Here is a 25,527-nt window from a genome sequence, read left to right as displayed (position 1 = left end):
TGTACATTTCCTTCTGTAATTAGCTTTCTTCTTTCAATGTTGTTTTTGAGATTTATCAGTGTTGAAAAATGTTATTTGATTCACTTTAATCACAGTGTAATATTTACTATATGATTCTAACACAATTTATTCATGTTCCTGTTGTTAAACATGATTCTCTTTTCCTGCTTTTACAAAGGAGACTGCAGTAACCTCTCTCATACATTGCTCCTTATCACACGTGTGAAAGTGTCTGCAAGGTAAGTAACTAGGAACGTTCCTACTGGGTCACTGGATCACTGGGTCTGTGCATCTTCTGCTGTCCAATTTCTCTCCCCTAACTAATACCAATTCATTTTCCCAGTATCAGCATACGAGAGCTCACCTTTACATGGTATTGCCAAGTTTTTAAATTTCTGCCAATCTCATGGGTACAGATGGTCTCTTAATTTGTCTTTCCCTGCTTCCTATTACAATTCAGCATTTTTTTATTTTATTCAGTTATTTGCTCATCAAAGACCTTACATCTTCTTGGAAATAATGAAATTCTAATTCACCAATGAACGTTATACATTTTTCAAGGCATAAAAGACAAAGGTTCTGATGAGAGCTACGTTCGGCTTTGTCTAGTTATCCAGAGTTTTATTTCTATGAGAATTAGAACATGCACTAAAAGAATGACTTAGCTTAGAACTTCAAGAAGGGAGACTATCATGTATCTTTGTGTTTTCACAGAGTATACTGAGCATACTCTGGACACTTAACACTTGCTTGCTGAAGAATGAGAGAATGAGTAATGATCACCAGGTAGGCCCATGGAAACATGAGACTGAAGTAACAGACTCACTCAACAAGTGTCGACTGAGTGCCTGCTAAACCTTACGCACCATAAGTAGTTGCCTTACTAGTTGCAAGTGGTCCTCTGCAATCATTTACCAAGAATAAGAGCCTGTCCAGACTCAAGGCAGCCTCCAGAGCAAAGAAATTGCCCACAAAGGGCCCTCAGGGCCCTGTCTTTGACCCAATGCCAGTTCACTCAAAGAAGCTATGGATTTGCTTTCAAACTCATAACAAGTTTTCATAAAATAGAGCATTCTGAACTGATCATTTTGATATTTAAAGAAAATATTGGCTAAAAGACTAGTATTACGTGGTAGATCCTACAGAGAAGAAAAACTGCACTTGTATTTTTTTTAAACCAAACCATAAGAATCTCTGTACACTTAAATCAATGCTTCCTGTGCTCTCCTCTACCATCCAGTAAGATTCTATGTCTATCATCAAAATTCAAATATAATTTGAAAATAACTCATGTTTAGAAAATAGTGTTTAGAAAATAACATATTTCTTATTTTAAAATAAGCATCTAGAAGGTTCTCCTTTGAAGATGATGCTCGTTCTTGGACAAGTTTCTAATTTGGGGCTCTAGGGTGAATTGTACTGCAGTCGTCATATTACCCATCCCACAACAGATGGGTGAACTCTAAGCATGAAAGTTTGGAGCCAAGTTTTAAATTCTGATGCTACACTGAAGTTCTCAGTTCAGAACCCACCATCCTGAGTGTCACAACTAAAACATGACACCCTCTAACTTTATTAATTTATAGGTCTTTGCCCAAAGAGAATCCTTTTCCATAAGATCAAAGGATTCATTCAGTTGTTTTCTACTTCATGAAAATGCTTCCTCCGACAGCTATCCAACTACCATCTCAGTCTTTGAAAAGCAAGTACGGTGTCACCACTGCCTCTGAGGAGCACAGCCCTGAGTCTGTGCTCATTGTCTTCTGTCCACTTTTGAAGGCTGGTGGCCAGAGAAGTTCATCGTCACAGCCATGGTTCTACCTCTCTCTAGGTCAAATCATAACACATTTTCAAAGGCTACAGGAATTGTTAGGTACAACAAGAAGGTAATGAAGTCCATGTGGTTCAACTATTTGGTAGCAGAAAATGAGAACAGGAACCTATTGGCGAATCTCAAAGCTCCACTTGATGGATCTATAAAGCGGCTGCTGCTCTGAAAAGGCTGATCCTCAGAGCCTGAGAGGGTGTCCAGCCCGGGGACACCCAACCACATCTGGGGATCAGGGCAATGCTTTAAAGGCAAAGACACAAGCCTCCCGGGTAAGAGAATGTTTAGAAATCTCTAGAGAAAGTGCTGCCTAGATGCCAGTCCTGCTTCGTGAGGCTCGGTCTCTCTTACATTTAATTCTCTGATGTTTTCAAATGAAAAAAACCATTAAATATATTTCTCCGTTGGACTAATCTATGCCCAAATCACAAAGATACTACCTTGTTCCATACAAGTGAGTCTGCACTTAGATCAAAACTTTCCATCCACCATAAATGCTTCATTCCCCTCTAGCAGTTATAAATTATTTAAAAATTATCAATTTCCTGTTGGAACAAGTTAGGAAAAAAATCAGAACAGGGAAAAACTACTAGTAGCATAAAAGAAAAAAAAATGGAATGGAAATAAGAAAAGAAATAGTTTGGAAAGTGAACTAGAGAATTAACTGAAGACTCAGACTGGGTGGCCCAGCCAAAAGTGCACAGGAGCAGCACAGAACTCCCAAGCTCTCTTAAGGTACAGGCTGAGAAGGCAGGAATGCCAACACACAAAAGCCAAAGGCCAGCAACACAGACAGTATCCTGGTGTAGGGTCACTGCTAAGGGACCCTGGCGTTGGCCAATGAGACTGAAAGCAACGTCAGACACTGTACATGAGCTTTAAGAGTTCAGGAAAGGTGCATGATTGCCAAAGCCAACTGGAAGGTAGAAATCAGATGGGGAGAGCTGCTATGAGAGTATCGAGTAAAAGTACACCATGGTGAGGTCACCAGCACAGCACAGGCTGTGTGCAGGGAAGAGAGCAAGCACATGACTGAGCAGTAAAGCACCTTTAGAACAAGCATTCATTAACTGTTTTCTTAAAAAAAGGCAATACGCTTTTGAAAAATTAAGGATTTTTTCAACATCCTTCACTGATTTTTCTCTAGATTTTCTGGCCTACAAGTAACTTAAGCAAATATAAAATGCATATGTTTTGAAGCTATAATGGTTATTATGAATCGACTTAGAGTCCAAAAGACATCGGAAAATTGTCCTTGGCACCGTGTGTACTGAATCCCAAACTCGAAGCTCTTCAAAGACAGAGGCCTGCAAGTGGCCCCAGCTTCCGACATAGCCCCCCCGCCAAAAACAGAGAAGCTAAATAAAGCTTGCGGACAGTAGAGGATGGCAGGAATTAATGGAAGTTCTATATCTGAATAGCACATAAACCAGCTGCTTTAACATTGCATCTGATTTGTCAGTAGTGCTATCTTATATTTGCATAGCATTTATACTATAAAGGATTTCCAGGGACTTTACGTAACTCTGAAGGCAGCTATAAAATGTCACTCCCATTTTACCAGGGATAAAGGTGAGGTGACAGAGACAGGCTACCAGCAGGTCAAGTAGCTTGTCCCTGCAGTATCTACTCTTCAACTTCATTCTTTTTTTTTTTTGACCTCACAGAATTACCCTTTTTTTTTATTGAGGTCACACTGGTTTAAAAATTATATAAATTTCAGGAGCATATTTCAACTTCTGTATAGACTGCATCATGTTCACCACCAAAAGTCTAGTTGCTTAAACTTCTTTCTTGATGCTCCACACCAGTCCTCTCATCAGAGCAACTGCTCCAACCCCACCACAATGCAGACAGGAATTTCTCACCTTCTCTGAGCACAATCTAAATATTCCCAAATCTTCCCTATATGTGTAACAAATGAAAAGAAAATACACAGAGAAAGAGAGGATTCAGAGCTTCAGAAAATTCCCAGGACTCTGTTTTAATTAGCGTCCTGGAAAAATTATAAAAGACAAAAATACAATACCTGCTTTGTCTCTCCAGTATGGCTGTGAACTTTCTGTTTCTCTTCATATAAACATCTCAGGAAAGAAATAATCAATTCATTCTCTCGCTGCTCATTTCTTGGTCTCAATTTCTTAAAAAAAAAAAAAAAAAAAGCAAACTATATTACATTTATTTTTAATTGTCAACAAAACTGCTAAACCGCCCCTTTAGAAACTCTAACAGCTTTCATCCATCCATTAACTAGTGCTTTTACCCAATTATCTCACTAGGAGGCACCAATGTTCCTAAAACTGGGGACAATTTTTAAAAAGGGACAGAGAGCAGAGCCAGTAGGCCAGATTTCGCTTTTGACCTCTGCTGTCCTTATACTTAAAAAAAACATTTCACATCAGATAGAGGCATAGTCAAAATATTTAGTAAATAAATAGTCTTGAAAACAGAAGAAAAGAACAAAATCTATGTAAACACGCAGAGGTCAAGAGCCAGAATGGCTACACATTCATAAACTCTCACGGTTAGGGAGCTGGACAGGAAAATAGCAACTGGACTCAGGGTCACGGTTCCACATGTTGAATGTGTCTGTCATGAAGCACTTTCTGGAAGTCCCATGATGCATGTACTTGCACACAAAATCTCATGGCATGGCCTTAATGGTTTTTTTTTTCTTTTTTAAAACAATTCTCTCTATGCCTTTTATTTTTCAGGCAGGGTAGCGTCAAAGCATACTGGACCAGAAATCAGGACGTGTTGGTTCTAAGTGCTGCCTCAAAGTGTGACCAAAGCAAGTCATTTAATCTTAGCTTCCTCATCTGTTCAAATGAAGATCATACACAAAGTGAACTCCAAGGTTGCCTCCAAACCCCAAAGTCTTCGTCTTTGAATTATCAGAGCTCACTTGCAGAAGATCATCTAATTTAATGTATTATTTTCTCTGAATATGAAGAAAACAAAACTGAATTACTCTGGAGATACACAAAGCTTCTAGTCTACAAACTTTGGAAATATATCCAAAATACCGACAATTATCCACTGTCCTGCTCCTCCTTTCTCCCTACTCCAAACTTCTAGCCTGCCCCTTAAAACAAAGGGTGGAATAAACGAACCAACTGTACAAGCATCTGAGTCTGGGTCAATGCTGCTCTTGGTAACCTTCTTCCCCAGCTAACCGCGGAACAATGATTTTACTCTCCAAGTCACAGACTTTAGAAGCAAAGGTTACACTAACCCAGACCTTCTGACATTCCCTCTCTTAAGGAAAAAGATCATTTTAAATGACAAGTTGTTCCTGTCACTCAAGGAAAAGATAGTAAACGACCAGAAGGGGTTGTTTTCACTGAGGACTTTGTGTTCTTTCAAATTTCAGATTTAAGGATTAAATATTTTAGAAGCTAGAGCAGATACTCTCAAACTGGATTCCAAGCCATGAACCTTGATGTCACAAAATTTTACATGTTTTATGCAACAAGTGGATATTTTCCAGAGAAAGTTCCCATCAGATCTTCAAACAAGGAAAGTGGTAGTCAAGTACCACATCCCAACTCAATACTGCTGACCCCAAGAAGGTTATCGATATACTGGAGCCTAAAAGCCCAGGAGGCAATAGGAACTCTCATTCGCCGCTGGTGGGAATGTGAAATGGTATAGCCACTTTGGGAGCCCCTTTTGGCAGCTTCTTACAAAACTAACCATGCTCTTACCATGCGATTCAGCAATAGTACTGCTTAGTATTTACCCAAATGAGTTGAAAATATATATCCCCACAAAAACCTGCACACGAATGTTTACGGTAACTTTATTTGTAATTGCCAAAACGTTGAAGCAACCCAGATGTCCTTCAACAGGTGAATGAATAAACAAATTGTGGTACATCCAGGCAATGGAATGAATTATTATTCAGCACTGAAAAGAAAAGAGCTATCAAGCCATGAAAAGACATGGAGGAACTTAAATGCATATTATTAAGTGAAAGACGCCAATCTAACAAGGCTACGTACTGCATGATTCCAACTATATGACATTCTGGAAAAAGCAAAATGGAAGACAGTAAATGATCAATGGCTGCCTGGGGGTCAGAAGCGGAAGGAGGGATGAACAGGTGGAACATAGAGGATTTTTAGGACAGTGAAACAATTCTGTGTGATACTATAATGGTGGATACATGCCACCATATTTGTCAGAACCCTAGAATGTACACCACCAAGAGTGAACCGTAAAGTAAAGTATGGACTTTAGTTAATAACAATGTATCAATATTGGCTCATCAACTGTAACAAATGTACCATACTAATGCAAGATGTTAATAATAGGGGAAACTGGCTAGGGGAGGGGGCATGAGAGGTTAGAACTCACTGTACTTTCCACCCACTTTTTCTGTAAAACTAAAACTACTCTAAAAAATAAAGTCTGTTTTTAAAAAAGTCCAGGAAAAGAGGAGCAGACAGGAACCACGAGATGCTTCTGAGCAGGCGCAGGCACCCAAGGGTTGACTCATTCTTTCTTCTCCTGTATCTTTAATTAAACCTTTGGGCTGCTCTCATGAGAAAATGTGTATTTTTTTCTTGGAGAAATTCTTCATGATTGCTTATTTCAAAATATCAAAAAAGGCTAAGAATGCAGTAACAAGAAGCATTAATACATTTTTCTTTTCCTCAAAATATACATGAAAGAAGCTATTCAAATAGAAAATGAGACTAGCACTGAGCACCATTACTACCACAGGTGCCGCCCATTGGAATCTGACGCTGAGAACCAGAGACTGCGCCATGGAGCTCATTAAACATCACAGAGGAAAGTCACCAAAGCCAAGAAATCCATGTTCATGGTGTTATGCACGGTCAAGAAATCCTTCCTTAAAATAAATGAAACATGATTAGGGGCTTCTCTTGCATTAAGTTCAAAATGATTAGCAAGGTGTTATCTCCTTAATACCTCCCATAGGTATTTGGGACTTCACCATTTTCCATAGTGGCAAACCATTATTTCCTCAAGTGGATTTAACTTTATAAACATTCATTAGTCAGAGAGACAAGTCTGAAGAAAATAATGGGAAATCAAGTTGGATAACACCACTTTGCAGTCAAAAATTACCTTGCTTATTCAAAATTCATCTACAGTGTCAGATGCCAGGATCGTGGTTACCTGAGGGGGGTTCTGCGGGAATGGAAATGCTCTATTTCTTAATCTTGGTGCTGGCTGCACAGGTGTATTCATCTTACAAAAATTCATTGCATTACACACCACTGATCTATGTGCTTTTCTATAGGTATATTTCATTAAAAAAACACAACTGCCTGTTAACAATAACAAAGCCAGTTTTGTTATGTTTCTTAACTTCATTTCTATGAAGGGGCCTATAAATTGGTTGAAAAGTAATTCAAAAATAAATGTCCCAACACTGACTAATGAATAATATCAGAATGCTGAGAAAGTCTACAGTCTTCTGAGGAAACTACCTAAAATGGCAATGCTCATTGGACACTACATTCTGACATTTTAAAAAAATTATTATAATCAAATCTTATAACAGTTTTAAAACCATGGAAAATCCAACTAAATTGATATATATTCTTTACAAAGTGAAAAAAAAGCTCCTCTGACCACTAATCTTTAACTTGAGAAAAGTCATGTTTTTTAATCCATTATCGACACGTATTGAGTATAAATCTCCTTGATTTACCTACTCAGCATTAATTAAGTCATTCCCTGAAATACACTCATTCAGAGGAAGGGAATTAGATTTGGAGACATTTTCTTTACTAGCCCTACTTTGGCTTGAAAGCAATTTTTTACACTAAGGATGACCAGTTTGGATTTGGCAACTCAGCCAGCAACAGAGCAGCTGGAGAAGAGAGCAAGACTCTGCAGGTCATCTTCACATATGCCCAGTTACAGATGTGTGAAAATTATACGTTTCAAAAAGGTCATAACAAAGGGGCTTTACAGCGTCATGAGTCCTCTTACAAAGAGAAGGGTTAACAGGCCCGCGTGCCCACCTGGCACTTAGTGCTCCGCTCCGAGCGCTCTAAGTCGGCTTGTTTGCAGCAGTCATCATCTCCAGCACCACATGCATAGTAATTACTGATTTCTCTTTCTTGGTGGCTGTTTGGATTGCACTTTTTGTATTAAACATTTATTTACAAAAACAATGATTATGTATGCTTTCATAACTATTTAAGTAATCATGTACCATTAATTTCAATGGTAATTACATTTGTCTTACGAAAATTTGCCCTTGGAGAGTTCTTCAGAAACAAATTCCTCTCCAGGAAAGACTGTATAAAGGAAAATATTAATCATTCTATTTACAAAAGGACTCATGACACTGCAAAGCCACCTTTTTCTTTATGATCTTTTTGAAATATACGATTTTCAAACACAGTAGCAGGCACGACTACTTAAAAAAAAACCAGTGATTTGGTTTATAAAATGTTTTATAAAAACCAAGAATGATCATTGAGGAAATAAGTTACCAAGAATATCAATAAGCCATTAGAAGAAGAGATCCATGTCAAATTCGTATCATTCAAGGAAGAGCTGGGCTTACAATGATTGAGGACAAAGTATGAGACGGCTTTCAAACCCAGTGACTTCTTTTTGGTCTTGAAACCAATCAAAAAATTACAGAGCCTTATGGAACAACACATAGGGGTCCCAGGATATTAACTGAATGCATTTGTTTTTTAAATAAAGCTGTGTCACCCACCACTTTTCTCTCAAGTCTTTTTGCCATAATGTATTGAGTGTCTAAAAACTGGCATGGGTCAAAGAGAAGCTCAGAAACACACCCATTAGGAACTTCTCATTGCTGCACAGGAACGTTTTGCGTATTACCTATTCTGAGTCATCACGCTGTTTTGGGGAAAGTACACAGTGCCGTCTAAATAAAAAAGAAAACTCACATTAGGGGAGGAATGCGCATCTTCTACGCTCACTAGAGAGACATTACCAAAAGTGACTTGACTGCACTAAAACAGCAAGCAGGCTGGCATCAGATGACAAAGGCCCAGCTTCCACTGTAAACACATTAATAATCAGAAGCAAATTGCCCATCCGCTCGTGAATTCCAAGTACAAACAACATTAAATTTGTCTGAGGGTACTGTGTACTTAGAACTCTAAAGATCTTTTAAGAAAAAATAGTGTGTCTCAAGTTGATGTGGAAGGAAACAAGAAAATTTAAAGGCAATTAGAAATTGTGAAAATTACATTCTGAGCTATTTATGAAATTAAAAACTCTAGCATGTGCTGAAAAAGAAAAAGACAATCCTTTAATTTTCCACACTAACAGAAAACAGATCATGGGCCCCATCTGTACAGTCTTTCCCCCAACAAGGAGGGAGAGAGAACTTACAATGCAGACTGGCTGGCCTTCTTGTTCAGTTTAATGACTCCTCTACTTGAAGGACCCCTGCCGCTTTCCTCCCCCCAAAACAGAGAGATTTATTCTTTGTTCTGCTGTGCTCTCCTCCCTAGAAAAGTGCCAGGAAACCATAGAAAATGCCCCTCGGCTAAAGCAGACATGAAATTTTTGATGAGCTCATTAAAGATTCATAATGAACAGACTACAGGCATGCCAGCACATGCAGCACAGTCTCCCCGAGATACGCTGCATCTCACTGCAGGGACAAGCGCGAGCTTCCAGGTTGAACGCAGAAAGCCAATGAGCTTGGTTTTTGTTTTGTATTTTGTTTTTACGTTTAGGTTTCATAGATTATACAGCTCTAAGTAGATAAATTTATCATCTAAATTTATTTTCAAACTGAAAAAAGAACTAAAAGAGAGGAGGAACAATTAACATTCAATTTCATGTACAAAACAACAGCACCTCCTTCGACTCCCGCACTCAGGGCTGAACTCGCGAGCAGGCAGGGGCTGGCAGAGGTTTTCCCTGGAGCAGAGGAGTGCAGGGGACCCAAGTCCAGGACTCCTGTCTCCCAGGCTGAGGCTCTTTCCACTTTATAATTTCCTTTCTCTCATTCTAAAAATGTTTTTTAAGGGACAGCTTCCCTGGTTTAGTTGCTTTCACCATGAAAACCAAGACCTGAGGTGGATCTGCAGCCTCTGTGGGGCTGTTAAAGCTTATTAAAGAGGAACTCGGGGCTGTGAATGCTCTGGTTTGCTATTTTTTATAAATAACATTTCACAGTAAGCTGCCTGCCTTTTCGCTCCTTATAGAAATTAAAAACTAGTACCATGAGCCAGCCCTGATGGCCTAGTGGTTAAAGTTCAGCTGCCGGGGTTTGCTTCCCAGTTGCAGAATCACATCAGCCGTCTGTCAGTAGCCATGCTGTGGCGGCAGCTCACATAGAAGAACTAGAAGGATTTACAACTAGGATATACAACCATGCACTGGGGCTTTGGGAAGGAAAAAAAAAAACAAAACACTAGTACTGTACCTGAACTTCCTCAAAAATAGTGGCTTGCTCTTGATTAGTTAATGTCGTCAGGTGCTTCTGGAGTTCTAGTTTGGTTTTGGAAGAATTCATTCCTATTACGAAAAAAGAGACATGAAAACACTCTATGTAAAAGTTATACGGCAGAGTTAACACATTCCACATCCACTCCCTTTACAGTCTCATCCACCTACTTCAGGCTTTCAATGTTTTATGGAAATTCTAATCAATAATAACGTTGATGGCAATGACAATGATAACAAAGCATTTTTTAGTTAAGCCCTCATGTGCCAGGCACTGTCTTAAACAGTAGGCCTGCATCACTTCATTTAATACTCAGAACAATCTGATGAAGAGGCTTCGACTATCCCCATTTTACAGTTAAGGAAAATGAGACCCACAGAGCTTACAGAATTTCCAGAGACCACCACACTGGACCTGACCTCAGGCCTGTGTGGTTCCACCACTCCGTGTTAAAACACCTCACACAATCAGAACATTGTCCTCAGAAAATGATAAATTCTCGGGAGTATTCTTATATAAACCTGACAACTTCTCTCACGGAAAAACTGGTGCTCCACGTGAAAACCGACAAACGTTTTTCTCTGGCATGTTAGGCTCCTTCACGTAAAATTGATTCATGTGGCTAACAACTTTCCTTTTACCACCAATTGCTTATTAATAGCCATTTAATTACCACTACAGAGGATTTTGATGAAAAGTTAAAAAATAAAGTCTCAATTTTAGTGCCCATTAGAATCTGGTATTTCAGAAAGTTCTTTCTCTACACATCTATATGGCTCAGACCCTGTTTTGCCTTTTCTTGGTGCCAGAGATAAACGTTACACACGATGAGAAGATTTAGAGTGAAAAGATTTGCTGATGTAACAGCCATGAAAAAACTGCCTCCTATTACTTTTATTCCAAGGGCAGCCCTCTCCTCACCCACCTGCCACTCCCTTCTCCTCCTCCCGAGGTGAGCTGCTGGGCAAGGGCTTGGGCAAGGCCGAGCCAGAGAACAGTGTGGATGCATCTGTGTAACTAAGGACAGCCAGGAGGGGACACCTCTACAATCTGGAACGGGAACTTGGAGATCCTGCCTGTTTTACAGACGAGTTGGCTAAGGTCTAGAGAAGCTGGGCAAAGGTCAGGTGACCAATCAGCAGCCAAGCCTCCACTTGTCAAAGGTCAGGTGGCCAGTCAGCAGCCAAGCCTCCACTTGTCAAAGGTCAGGTGGCCAATCAGCAGCCCAGCCTCCACTTGTCAAAGGTCAGGAAGCCAATCAGCAGGCAAGCCTGCCCCAGAGCAGTGCTCCTCCCCTCCCACTGCAGCTGAAGGCAGAGCCCCTACCCTCCTGAAAGGCTGTGGCCAGGCTGCTGCCCCCGCTCGAACTGTTGCAGCCAGCTCAGCCTCTAGGGAGTCCTTCCTGTCTCCCCACAACTTTTTTTTTCTGCCAAGAAAACCATAAGAGGCCACCATAAAATAACAAAAGCCAATATTTCTTAAGTGACTGCTGTGCCACTCCACTCAGCACTACATGTGTAATCTCATTTATTCCTCAAAATAATCCTTGAAGGGGGCACTATTTTTAGTAATCCCAATGTACAGATGAACTGAGGCACAGTGAAGTCAAGCATTTTGTCCAAGGTCATCAGTAAGTAAGGGACAGAGTTACAATTTGAACCATGTCTGTTACCTTCAGACACCACACTCTTAAACACTCCACTGCCTCCCTTTACCCAGACAGGCAAGGACAGTCAAGTCACCTGACACAAGGGGGCTTCAATCCCAAAGTGAATTCAGAGGTGAGTCAAGTGCAGACAGGACAGATGGGCTTTGTCAGAGCACAACTCAGGTGCTCTTCCGGCAAGCTGTCGGGTCACACAAGCCAGGGAAACACACACATGGTTTTACTTCACTCACTACTTAAATGCTGAATCAAAACAGTGTCTAAATAAGCACTCAGTAATCATTAACTCAGAATCCTCCCAGCATATGGATGTCTCTGACACAGTGTAAGTATCTTGTTTTGGACATACTGTATTGCTTGATGAGACATTCCTATGTGGAGAAAAACCCCAAGTCCTAAGAGGAGTTCGACTAACTAACTAAGAGGAGTGTTATACACTTCTAACAATTTTAGCTGAAATCATGCAATACCGACTATTCTTCACATTCAGCAGGTATCGAGAGATCCTTCGACAAGTTTTATCCTTGTCTTCAGGATGCCTCAATTCATTAGGTCCTTCCAGCCCCATCTCAAAACAGAGGGGGTCCCACCACCTCGCTCTCCACTCCATGTTTACTGTGCACCCTCCAAGTGGCTTCTCACCACCTCCAGCCACCACCAGGTGGTTTCTGCAGCAAGAAGGCAGCACTCCCCACGTGACGCCAAAAGGCTTTACGGGGTGGGGGGGGGGGGTGGGGGAGGCAAAGAACAACACAGAAAAAGGGAACCAGGGTCACAGGCATTCCCAAAGGACAATCCCTTGCAGCCCTGGGTTGTCAGTGAGCCCCTTTCAAATTGTCCTGCTGAAAAGGCTCTTATTAGAGGGAGCTCTGATGAATGGCTTTGCTTTGCCAGAGGCAAATTTACTTAGAGAGCAAAAGGAAACCTCAGTTCTACTTTTTTTCTTCCTTTTAGTGCAAGTTTAATTCACTCTAGTAATTCCCAAAATGCTCCTCTAAACTTTAAAAAGCAAACTACTACTAAATACTACTAGCCGTTGTACAAATACAGACCAAGCACAGCTGTACCTCTTACCTGTTGTAAGTGGCCGATGTCATCATATGTACAGTGTGCTGATTCTATTTTATAGATTCCAGGCATAATGTGACTATAACAATTAAGAAAACACAGTCTTTAAGTCTTGCCTTTTGTGGCCGCATCACTGGTCCTCTCCACAGTTTATGGAGTTCTTGGCCAGACCACAACTTCCTATTAGAACTACTCTTATGGAAACATACAATGAGCTTTAATAAACCACTTCATTCTACTTATTAGGAGTGCAATATAGCAAAAAGCAAGGGCCTCAAACTGTTCATAAAATAATTAGCATCTCCTCTACTAAGGATGCCTCTAATAATGTGCCATCTATACTTCAGAAACATTTCCCATCGTGTAGACAAAACATACCCTCACTAGCCTTCTAAATGTGCTGTTTAATGGATGTTTTTGCATTAGCACAGCTTTCTGCTTTGCTTGGATTTTATCAGATAAAAGGAAGAATTAAATGATAAATGCAAAACTACAGCAGAAAAATCCCTACCCTGATTAAACTTTTCAGCCACAACTTTCTGAAAGCTAAGCCAGACCAAAGAGAGATTTATCAAGTGGAACTCTGGAATCCTTCCAGTTCCTGCTGATCACGATCTACTTTAACTTCAAGGCCAAAGTCATTGTTGGCTTCTTGTTGGCTTCTTAATAAGCTCTTAAGGGACATTTCCGTCCTCGTTTACCTTATCTTGACAACCACTAAGGAAAGGGTTAGTGATCCTCTCAGATGGGATCTCCAGTTAAAACACAACTTTTCTTGTTCCCAGATATATTTTGTACAATGTCAGCAAATAGTAACAACTAGAAAAACCAAGCTCAAAATACTAATCATTTTGGGGCCGGCCTGATGGTATAGCGGTTAGGTTCACGCGCTCCACTTTGGCAGCCTGGGTTCCGAATCCAGTTCAGATCCTGGGCATGGACCTACACACCACTCATCAAGCCATGCTGAGGCAGCGTCCCACAGAGAGCAACTAGAAGGATGTACAACTATGACATACAACTATCTGCTGGGGCTTTGGGGAGGGAAAAAAAGAGGAAGATTGGCAACAGATGTTAGCTCAGGGCCAATCTTCCTTAAAAAAAAAAAAAAGAATATTAATTATTTTGGAGCCAGTTGGTTGGCATAGTGGTCAAGTTAGAGCTCTGTTCTGGCGGCCTGGGGTTCGCCAGTTTGGATCCTGGGCACGGACCTACGCGCTGCTCATCAAGCCACGCTGAGGCGATGTCCCACATAGAAGAACTAGAAGGATGCACAACTATGACATACAACTATCTACTGGGGCTTTGGGGAGGAAAAAAAGGAAAAAAGGAGGAAAATTGGCAACAGATGTTAGCTCAGGGCCAATCTTCCTTAAAAAAAAAAAAAGAATATTAATCATTTTGATTCATTTTAAAGAGCACTGTAATGCCAGCAAATGAACCTTCGAAGACCTTAAGATCACTTTATATCATTTAAAAAGGGAAATCAGGTACCACTTTACAACCATTAGGATGGTTACAAAAAAACAGAAAGTAACAAGTGTTGACAAGAATGTGGAGAAACTGGAATCCTTGTACATTGCTCATGGGGATGTAAAACAGTGTAGCCACTGTGGAACATAGAGCAGCGGTTCCTCAAAAAATTAAACACAGAATTACCATATGATCCAGCAATTCCACTTCTGGGTATATTCCCAAAAGAACTGAAAACAAGAACTTGAACTGATACTTGCACACCAACTTTCAGAGCAGCATCATTCACAATAGCCACAACGTGGAAACAACCCAAATGCCCATCAACCAATGAATGGATAAATAAAACGTGGTATATACACACAATGGAACATTATTCAGACTTCGAAAAGAATGAAATTCTGACACATGCTACCACATGAATGAACTCACTAGGCGTTATGCTAAATAAGCAAGCCAGATACAAAAGGGCAAATACTCTATAAATTCCACTTATATGTGGTACCTACACCAGTACCATTCAGAGACAGAAAGTGGAATGGTGGTTGCCAGGGGCTGAGAGGAGGGGGAAATGAGGAGTTATTGTTTAAAGAGTTTCAGTCCGGAAAGATTAAGAAATTCTAGAGATGGGGCCGGCCCCGTGGCTTGGTGGTTAAGTGAGCGCGCTCCACTGCTGGCGACCCGGGTTCGGATCCCGGGCTCGCACCGACGCGCTGCTTCTCCGGCCACGCTGAGGCCGCGTCCCACATACAGCAACTAGAAGGCTGTGCAGCTGTGACACACAACTATCTACTGGGGCTTTGGGGGGAAAAATAAATAAAATAAAATCTTTAAAAAAAAAAAAAAAAAAAAGAAATTCTAGAGATGGATGGTGGGGATGGTTGCAAAATAATGTGAACATACTAATGCCACTGAACTGTACATTTTAAAAAGCTTAAACTGGTCAATTTTGTGTATTTTTACCACAACTATTAAAAAAATGGAAATTAGATCTAGATAGTAATGTTGTTTTTCTTTACATAAGTAGAGCTTATAATAAGTATTCCAGAGACATGGGAAACAATCAAATATTTGTTTTCTTTTTACAATAATATAGGTTGCTTAAATCCTGTGACCCCCCTCAAAACCACACACACACAAAAAGTTTTAGAAATCCTCCCATAAATGGAACAAAACACAAAATCAAGAAAAGAAAGGAATGAACCCCTTCAACTTCCAGGTTCCCTCAGATGAGCATCACTGCCACCCCTTCATCCTAACCTTGGTTCTGTCTTCCCGCCTCGACCCCCTGCATCCCAGAGACGGAGCTGCTCTCTTGCTGCCTGAGGCAGATTTCCCACCCTTGTTCAGGAGGGATCGTCTCCATTCCATTCTGACCCATCTGGTCCCCTGGGCTCTGAATTGGCTCAAACTCTCCAACTATAAAAAGTCAAGTCAGCTGGATCTCCCCGCAGCATGGCCTTCTCCTGGGAGGAGGAGCTTTGGCGGCAGGTAACAGCTAGGGCTTTCCCACCTAGGGCTAACTCCTGTATTCATCAGACACTAGTTCACTCCTAGACTTCACTAATCCTCAATTTACTTATCCTTAAAATGTACAGAATAAACAGTCCATTTCCTCCCCACAATGTGATGAGGATTAAATGGACAATAATAAATGTTAAATAAAGCTCTAAGTACAGTGCCTGCCACATCTTAAATACTTTATAAATATTAGCTGCAAATCATAATATTTATCATGGTTTCTCCCTAAGCCAAATTTCTAGAAAGTGTAGTCCATACTCACGGTCACCACTTCTTTTACACTTTCCTACTGGCTCCTCAACTGCAACCTGTCTTCTGCACCCTCCACTCCATTAAAACTGTTCTAGCAGTTGACCTTCTACCGATGACCTTGTAACTGAGACACGTAGGGGAAACTGTTTAGTTCTTATCTTGCTAGATCTCTCCATGGCAGCCAATACGAAGGACCACTCACAACCTTGATAAATGCTAGGCAACTGGTTTTGTAACCTGTTTCCCTGACTCCTCCACTCCCCTGGGAGTCCCTTGGAGGGGAGATGGTAGAAGGAGACATGGATTTTATCTTCAACCTTGAGCACCTAGCACAATACCTGACACACAAAAGACTTCTACTGCGCGATGAAAGTTCACCTGCGATCCACAGAACTAACACAAGCCCCTGTAAGGCAGAACCTTTCAACAAATGCAGATCGTCTAAGGTTTTCCTGGGATCTCTAACTCCAGCTATGTTAAAGCTTGAAAGGGGCCCCTACTCACCCTCTATCCGTTCACAGAGCCTGTGCAGGCCCTGCAGGGGGCAGCCCTCACACAGCTGGGCTGGGGCTCTAGCCGTCTGCTGCACTGCAGCCACCGTGAACGCCTGTTTCAGAGTCATCATAATTTCATCCACCTGGTCAAAGACAAGAGCGACTGTAACCAGCAAAAAGTCCATTTAAGACAAGCTGGGCTGAGATTTCACGACTCTGTGGAAAGACTTAGTATTTTTCTGGACTATTAGTCACAGGTCAATGGATAATAATTGGAATAACTGCTAGGATGACAGTCTGAGAAATACTACCTAGATGCTCACAGCTCTTAAAGGAGATAAGGTAAAAACAAAAAACACTAAGTCAATACTGAGCGAAAAAGCCAACTCCTCTGATCGAATGTCCAAAATGACATTTTTAATATGCTAGATGAGAGGGTGAAAGTGAGCAGCTTCTTCAAAAATAATGAAAATTGAAAATGCACACCCAAGTAAGTCTCGGATATGTACTAGATAGTTATTAGTCATGAATGAATAATTAAAGCCAAATAATGATATCTCAATGAGGCCATATGGTTTGCTAAGCAAAGAAAAATTAGTGAGGTTGAATTCCTTGTAAATAAGGTTTCAGGGTAAGAAGTACTCATTCTCGCTTACCAGAGCTTCATTTGTGCACTGAAACACATAACAAACAAAATGAAAGCCTCCACCTCCTGAAGACTCTCGGCAGATAAACCCAAAGTGGTCCACGTGTCTAATACCCTGTGGGAGGCAAGGAAAAGAGGAAGGAACATTCAGTTGTGTCCAAAAGAGACACCACTGCCAGAGAGGCAACTTAAGATTTACATGGTGTGGTTTTAAAGAGCACTATAAAATTATTTTCTCAAATATTTTAAATGTCTAAAAACATCTCTCAAATATGATGAAGATTAACATCATTCTACTAAAATGTTACTCTGATTATCCCCACAACAAGAGAAGATGTAAAAACTGGAGTTTTTAATGCCCGTTTCATTACTAAAAGGGAGTGGAGAAAAGCTGACACAGAAAAATGAGCATTTTCTTAGGTATTAAAGAACTAAAAACTACTTGGAAAATCAAAAGCACACGAGAGATGAATGAAGAAACAACTGTACACACACGCACAGACACACACAAGTACACACACAAACACAAAGGTTAAAAAAAAGATTTAAAACATATTGGTACTCCTAAAATAACAAACAGGTAAATACCAAAGTAAACTGGTATGAAGAATGAGTCAAAAACCATAGAGTCAAAAACTATCTACACACAGAGCAGAGACGCTCTTAAACATAAGATATTAAGACCAAGGCTCTACCATAGTTTCCTAAGAGCTCTTTTTAATAAACATCAATATGTAAACTTGTTTTGAAAGCATCAGCTAAGAAGCACCTTGATAGAGATAAGACATCGTCCATAAATATTAATCCGTGGGTGTCTCCTGAAAGCACCAGCATGAGAGATATGAGTGTTGATAGCTTAAGTTCAGGTGATCCTTTAGAAAATCATAAACTACCACATGAAAAAGCAAACATCTAACATTAACATTTCAATAGAAATAGCAGCCAATCAAGGTAAAAATTCTGTGGATAATCTCACTTTCAGGTCAAATATTTTCCAATAAATGGGCAACCACCGACATATCCTGGCATCTTGATCGACGTTCTCCAACAGTAAGTTAAGCGTACACTAGAGGTTACTTCTCAGGGGAATATAATTTGGAAGAACTTCTCCTTTGTAAATAGTTCCCTATTCAAACTATAAGCGAACATTCTTTATTTTCACATTTTGGAAAAAAAAAATTCCCTTTTGAATCCTTATGTAGATCATGCTATAAATCAACAAACAATGAGATTTTCATTATATCTTACTATGAGAAAATAGAAATGAGGAAATTAGAAGTCACTGTTTAAAAAAATAGCCAAACGATAACTTTAAGTGATCTCATATTTGCTCGGAAGATCCTTAGTAAATTGGCATAGCTTATTATAAGTGATTCTCCCAAATCTCTCTATGAAACACACCTGGGAGATTGCCAAGAAGGAACTCAAGTAGACACTGTATTATGAGTAAAACATCCTCAAAGATAATCACTATTATATTTTAAAAGGAAGAAGAAATAATGATAATCGGTACCAAAAAAAGTATCTATTTAAAAATGTGTATTTGTGTGTATATATGAATGTATATATAAAACACGCACACAGACACACATGTATACATCTAGAAATCATGACTGTGGAACATTACCACCAATAACTGAAAAAAAGGAAAGTAGATCTATTTTCTCCAGTAGGTTACTGTTGCTAAGAGCAGAATTCTTAGTTTCAAAATTATATTTTACCTTAATTTCTAAAGCAAAGGAGAAAGAATTGCAAGATCACAAATCAAGTACTTAGAAAGTGTACATCTTGTGACCTTCAGCACTTCTGTTGAATGACAGAGAGCAAAATTAAAAAATTCAACTGCAATTGAGCCAATAACCCATCTGCACTTACCTGAGAGCAAAACGATATCTCCTTAAAATTTTTCTCCAACGCTATTTTTTTGGTGTCAGGACTGATGAGGTAAACTTCAGACTGGCCAATCTTAAAAGACAAACAAAAAAAGAAACTAGCTCGTCATGCAAGCTGAATTCACATTTATTATACAAACTTTCTCATTTCATGACCTATGAAAATAAAGAATAAAAGGGGCAAGCTTCTGTAAACCTCCGTCCCATTGTAGAAAATCACTTCAAAGGTTATAATTTATCCTATGGATTTCAGGTGGCACAAGACAACTATCAGTGCATTCGCCTACATAAGACAGCAGTCTTCTTTCTTCTTATCTTCTTTGAGATGAAAAGACCAAATATCCAAAAGTGAGCTACAAAACCTCAGATCACACATCCCCCCTTTGTAAGGAAGTGAGGTTTCTACGTACGTGAATCTTCCAGAAAGAAGCTTCTCTTTTAAAACTTCCAAAACACTTTCCAACGATTTTTTTTATTTACTAAAAACTCTTTTTAAATTATTGTTAAAATAACCTACCACTTGTTGAGTACATACTATGCATTAGGCATTCACGTACTACTCAGCTGATTTTTTCAACTTAGAGGATTAGCGTAAATCAGCAGTGTCTTCCTGACCTGGGTCAGCATAATAAACCTCCATTGGAGCGGAGGACTGTGCTGCAATAGTCACGTTGTTAACCGTGCAGCATTCCCTCCCCCAGGGCCTTCTCACCTGCTGTTCCCTGAACCCAGGACACGCTCCGGTTGGCCACACTGAAACCTCTGCTCAGTGCAAGTCACTTCCTCAAAGAAGCCTTCCCTGATTCCGCAGATGCTCTCACAGCATCCTCTACTTCACCTTTGCAGCATTCATCACAATTGTAATGAGGTAAATACTTGTACAATCAGTTGTTGGCCTCTCTTAACCGGAATTTAAATTCCACGCGGGCAGAGACCATGCCTGTTTTGTTCACTGTGTGTTTCTAACGTGTTGCTAGGGACCACGTACACAGCAGTCACATGATAAGTACTTGAAAATAAATGCACTGAGCAGCCTTTGCAATGACACCAAGAGTTTTTTTAAATATAGGTCACAGATTAAAGCACAAGTCTGACTGCCAACGTGGCCTTCTTTCCAGTATACTAGGTCAATGATGGAAAGAGGAAAATCAGCCCTATTTACCCTGAGACACATCTTGATCTTAAACCTACATACGCCCACACAGCATTAACCTAAGTATCCAGCTTCCTTACCCCTCAGCCACCTCACTGCCCTGAGTTAGGCACAAAAACAAGACATTACACTTAAGAAAATTTTGCTCCCTCTAAAATGTCAGCCAGCCTTGCGTCAAAGAAGAAACAGAGAAGGGTGCAGAGGAACAATCAGTTCCCCATGTCGTCAGAGGCCAGCTCACTGCTGGGACGGCTCCAAGTCCCATCAGCTCAGACCCAGGGGACTCCCAAGGAGGGCAAGCCCGTCCAGAAGAGCCCAGGTCAGCACGGAACACAGGAACCCCGACTGCCAGGGACAGCTTCCCTGTCCATTCCTTCCTAGCATTTGGCTATCAGTTTACCAAACTTTTTCCAGAAATAAGTGTAAGCAGTTGGCTGAACTACTATATCAGTTTGGGTATAAATTTCAGATATCACGTCATCTCCAAATCCAGTTAACCTGATTAACAAAGCATAAATGTTTTATAAATTAATAAAAACAGTAAAGAGGGAGTATTTTCCAACTAAAAGATTTTGTTGAAACGTATTACTTGTAATTAATACACATTTTTAAAAATGCCTTTTGGGGCCTCTTCTACATATATTAATTGTTATTTCCACATTGAAAATGAATCTTTATAACCATGAGGGACAGGGGGGATAAAAATTATAGAAGGATACAAGATGGATTCTCTTTAGGTTTCCCCCAATGATTTTAAAGGCTTAGACTCAAGTAAGGATTTTATCCTAAGAATTACTTAGTATAAAAACATATGGATTCACACATAAATCCAAAAGCAATTTATGAAGAATCTTCGCTCAGTAAAACAGATTTTCTTTTGAACATGTATCTCAGACTGGGGATGAGCATGAGGCTTGATAGATAATATTTTACCGTGAAGAGCATAGTTCGATTTTCCTCAATATCTGTTGGCTGCACAATACTGTGTCCACTAATTAGGTGGTTCTCAATGTCGTTTTCCTCAAAAGAGCTGAAAAAACTACTACTTCGAAGGCTTCCATCTTGAAATTCCTTCTTAAAGGCCAAAGAGCGCAGCCCAGGCTGGGAGAAGGATTTGCGCATAGGCCTCCGGCCCTGCGCCCCATTCCCCACAGGCTGGAGCACAGATCGGAATTTATCCGTGAAGGAAAACCCTCCCTCAGGATTTGTGGTTTTGGAATTCTGAGACCCCAAGTCAAATTCGGCTTTCCTGCTGCAGCTGACGTGATTGAACTTCTCGATGCACTCGTCGATCAGCGCTGGCGGGGCCTTCTTGTGAGCCACCGTCACCCGGCCACAGAAGAGCACCTCAAACTTCTTGGCAAAGGAGTCGTCAAACTCTGATGGGCAATGGAACTCCTCCTGGCGGGCAATCTTCCCGGCCTGTCGGATGGAGCTGATGATCTCAGGCACCTGCCGAGAAAGGAAAGAGTGTTACATGGAACAGGCAGTATTTGGTCCTCCCACGCTTGCACACGCAGGGCATGAACACACAAGGAGCCGACACCATGCTCTCCCCATCTGCTGCCCCGCCTGTTCCATCACATGGTACTAAAGGAGGATCCCACGGGTAATCTGAGACCGGGAATGCCTTCCCAGGACAGGGAAATGCACAACTTGCACAGAAAACAGAAGGGGAATAATACTTATTAAGCACCTCTTCCATGCCAGGGGCTATGCTGGATGATTCACAGGCCCACAACACCCCACAAGGTTAAGTAACTAGCCCATGGACACACAGCCCAACGTGGCAAGCCGTGGATTCAAACCAAGGCTGGTTCCACTCCAAAGCCAAAGGTCCTCTCTGGAGAAGCTGTCGCCTCCCACAGAGGTGTGTCTCCAATGTGGCTCACCAAAACATCATGCGGTTATTCTAGATTTCATGGCAGTGTATCTTGGAAAGTCTTCAACAATAAAGGGCTGGGATGAGGATGACATGTAAAGACTGAAATTATCTTATACAACATTTTTCAAATCATAATATCATTATTTTCTTCAATGACAACTGACAATTTATTACTCAGTCCTGTATTTCCTAATAGTTGAATAGGATTGTCTACAGAGCTAGGAGGTCTTAATCAAGGAGTAAGCAACCCAGGACAGTATTATTTTCACAGCAACACACTGGGGCCTCTTCCCACCGAGACTCCAAAGCCTTTGAGTTCAATGTAAAGTTATGATCGAGAGAATGAACAAAAGGGTCTCGTGTGCTACCGTCGTCCCTTCTGCTGTCCCATCTCTTCATTAGCTTCTGACAAGACCCTTCAAAGCAGCAGCAGACACAAAGACAAATCTGCGAAAGCAGAGAATGAGCATCTGTGCATCATCTGGATGACGAACAGCCCCAACACCAAAACAAGACAGGCATGAATTCAACCTTCCTAAGGGCCTACCTTTTCTTATGACCTAACACCCAAAGCAATTTTTTCCTTTTTTCCATGTAAGAGAATTCAATTTAAGGCCCAATGTCTTTTTAAAAATATTATAGAGAGGAAAAAAGAACCCTTTTCAATTCAAGTCAAAGATCAACATATACAGTAAAGGGAGGTGGTTTTAGTAGATTTAACACTCTTATATTCTGTTCATGACATAATCCTCAAAGACCCACAGATTTTTCTCTCTGTGATTTCATATCAAGCACATCTTAAAGACAACTTCTCTACCATAAAGATTATGATATATTCTTTCAAGGTATTTTATCATATAAAGAGTCAAAATATTTTTAGGGATATTGTATACTTAAAAAATTGATTCCTAAAACATCAGATCTAAACGATACTAAATAAGCCAAAATTTCAATATACGTCAAGTATCTATTTGCACTGAGTATTTCCTTGTGCTGTAGCTCACTCCTCTACTGCCAAATAATCATACCTCATGTGGAAGCCTAAAAATTGTTCACCAATATCAAAGAAGAAAGGACAGAGAGAAGAAAGAGGTGGGAAGCCTAGGTTTCATTCACACCTTTGCCAGTGAGTCACAAGACCTTGGCAAAAAGAGCCTCAGTTTCTCCCTCTGGAAAAAAAAAAAAAGCTTATAAGATTTTTCAGGTAAAAGTTATTTCTCTGAGGTAAAGAATAATGATATTTTTCAAAGAAAAATAACCAATTTATGCAAGTAAGGAACACTGCCAATTTTCTGAGCAAGTGTCTGAAGTTATTTTTATCAGGAGTCACGTGAATCTTCTCAATTATTAACCCCACTCTGAACAGAAAATTCAAAGCTTACGGTCTTTGGAGACTTGTTAAAACAGCTGACATTTCTATATGCTGGGTCTTCCGCTGCCCCCAAAGTGAGTAATGGTGTCTTTCATTACATATCCAAAGGAGAGAAAACACATGAAGCCCCCTGATTTATAGTGACTCAGCAGTATAGGGCACAAACACGAGCAAGACACAAAGCAGAGAACCTGACTGTTTCCTCACTTCACGGGGATAAGAAGAGGCTAAAAGTACATCAGACCTTGGCCAGAGCTGAGGCTGTGGTAGTTTTTCCAATCACTCATCTCGCTCATACTTTTTTAGTCAAAGACCAGCACCTCCTCTCCTTGCTCAGGTGAGCTGTAATAGGGGAATAAAGGAGATAACTGGGGTTAAAAAAAAATTCACCGGGATCCTGACCAGAAGAACGTAACAATTTCAGAATATTTGAAGGCATATCGTCAAACAGTTTCAACAATAAATTGTAAACAGTTAAAAATATAATGTTGTTTAAACATTACTATAAGTCAAATATACTAAGAGACTCTTTCAATCAAAAGTGGGCTCCACCTGTGTGTAAGTTTGTAAAACTGGACTGAGAGTTTAGTTCCCTTTACCAGAACAGACCTGGGGCACTGTTTTTCGAAAAATGAAGGCATAATGTCCACATGTGATGAAATCCTGAACTCTCCATTCTTTCTAACTGTCCTGGACTCATCTACACTGTTACTTGTTACATGAGGGAACTGAGTCATTTACATCATTTTATTTCCACACTTTTTTCTAGGTATGATGAGATGCCAGGAGGCAGGGATTGAGAAGTGTGAGATGATACGAGGAAGGGAGTGGGGCCCGAGGGAGGTATAGTTGGAATCCTCTACAGTAATGGAGGTGGGTCTGCTGGGAGGCTGAACTAAGAACCAAGCACTGAAGACAGAGAGAAAGGTTGAGTAAAAGATTCTGGAAGACAGAATCTACAAGACTTGGCGATTACCTAGATGGGGAATTGAGGGCATGAAGACTGCTGTGACTTGCAGAGCTCTGGCTCAGGCCTCTCAAGCAAGGAATACAGAAGAAGCTGGTTTGGGGAGATATTACAATGAGTTCTGCTTTTGTACATCTTAAGTAAGACCAGGAGGACTTGAAAGTAAAGGCTGGACAAACAGGCCTGGAGTCCACTACAGGAGACCTAGATTGAGACATCAACAGCTCATATACAGGAGGTGGCTAACGCCTTGGGAACAGAAAGAGGGAAAGTAAAAGAAGGGGACAAAGATGGGACCTTAGGATACACCAACATTTCAGGTATAAAGAAACAGAGGAATTGCAGGCAGAGAAGTAGGAAGGCAGGCAGGCAAGGATGATGTTTGAGATGCCCAAGGAAGCAAGCATTCCCTTTAAAGAAGGGGAGAGAAGGTGACTGAGAACAAACTTTGGGCTGAGACAGGTCTGCTGGAGTTGGCAGCTTATAGAGATATATAAAAATAAATAAAGCGGATAACGCCAATACGAATCCCTCAAAATAAGCAAACAACTGAAAAATGTCTCAAGGTGAAATCTTAGTCTATAAGAACATACACTTCAAGTTACAATATTTACTGCAAATTCACAGACCCTTTTAGGGCAAATATGCTGAGCCCAGTGGAGTTTATTCCCACTGATATGATCTGGGTACTTCTAACAAAAATCTTTTTTTAGTTTAGTCACAGCAACATCTACATCATTTCTGGTTGCAGATAAGCAGATAAAATAAATCAAAACTACAACAAAAACAAGAATCTGAAAAGCATTTTACTGGGATAAATTCAATACGGGTCCTTTTACAATGGAAATCACAACAAAAATGTTAATTAAAATGAATCACCAATAA

At 40.4% G+C, this 25,527-nt stretch overlaps 1 protein-coding gene across 5 annotated transcripts in view; it reads right to left on the bottom strand.

Moving 5' to 3' along the window:
* TBC1D1 (TBC1 domain family member 1) overlaps positions 1-25,527 on the bottom strand; it is a 215,662-nt gene that overhangs the window by 89,883 nt on the left and 100,252 nt on the right. For all 5 annotated transcript variants that reach the window (XM_014786740.2, XM_087434180.1, XM_014786744.2 and 2 more), the window contains 6 exons: positions 21,352-21,870; positions 19,249-19,338; positions 17,384-17,488; positions 16,738-16,870; positions 10,233-10,324; positions 3,858-3,968 (listed from right to left, as the gene is read on the bottom strand). In XM_014786740.2, coding sequence (XP_014642226.2) covers positions 3,858-3,968; positions 10,233-10,324; positions 16,738-16,870; positions 17,384-17,488; positions 19,249-19,338; positions 21,352-21,870 — 1,050 coding nt within the window. The remainder of the gene's footprint in view (positions 1-3,857; positions 3,969-10,232; positions 10,325-16,737; positions 16,871-17,383; positions 17,489-19,248; positions 19,339-21,351; positions 21,871-25,527) is intronic.

Source organism: Ceratotherium simum, chromosome 8 (genome assembly GCF_057802395.1).
Source record: "Ceratotherium simum simum isolate JZ-2026a chromosome 8, ASM5780239v1, whole genome shotgun sequence".
In the NCBI taxonomy this organism is placed as follows: Eukaryota; Metazoa; Chordata; class Mammalia; order Perissodactyla; family Rhinocerotidae; genus Ceratotherium; species Ceratotherium simum.
The sequence above is the reverse complement of the archived record's forward strand: the minus strand, read 5'-3'. Positions and strand labels throughout refer to the sequence as shown.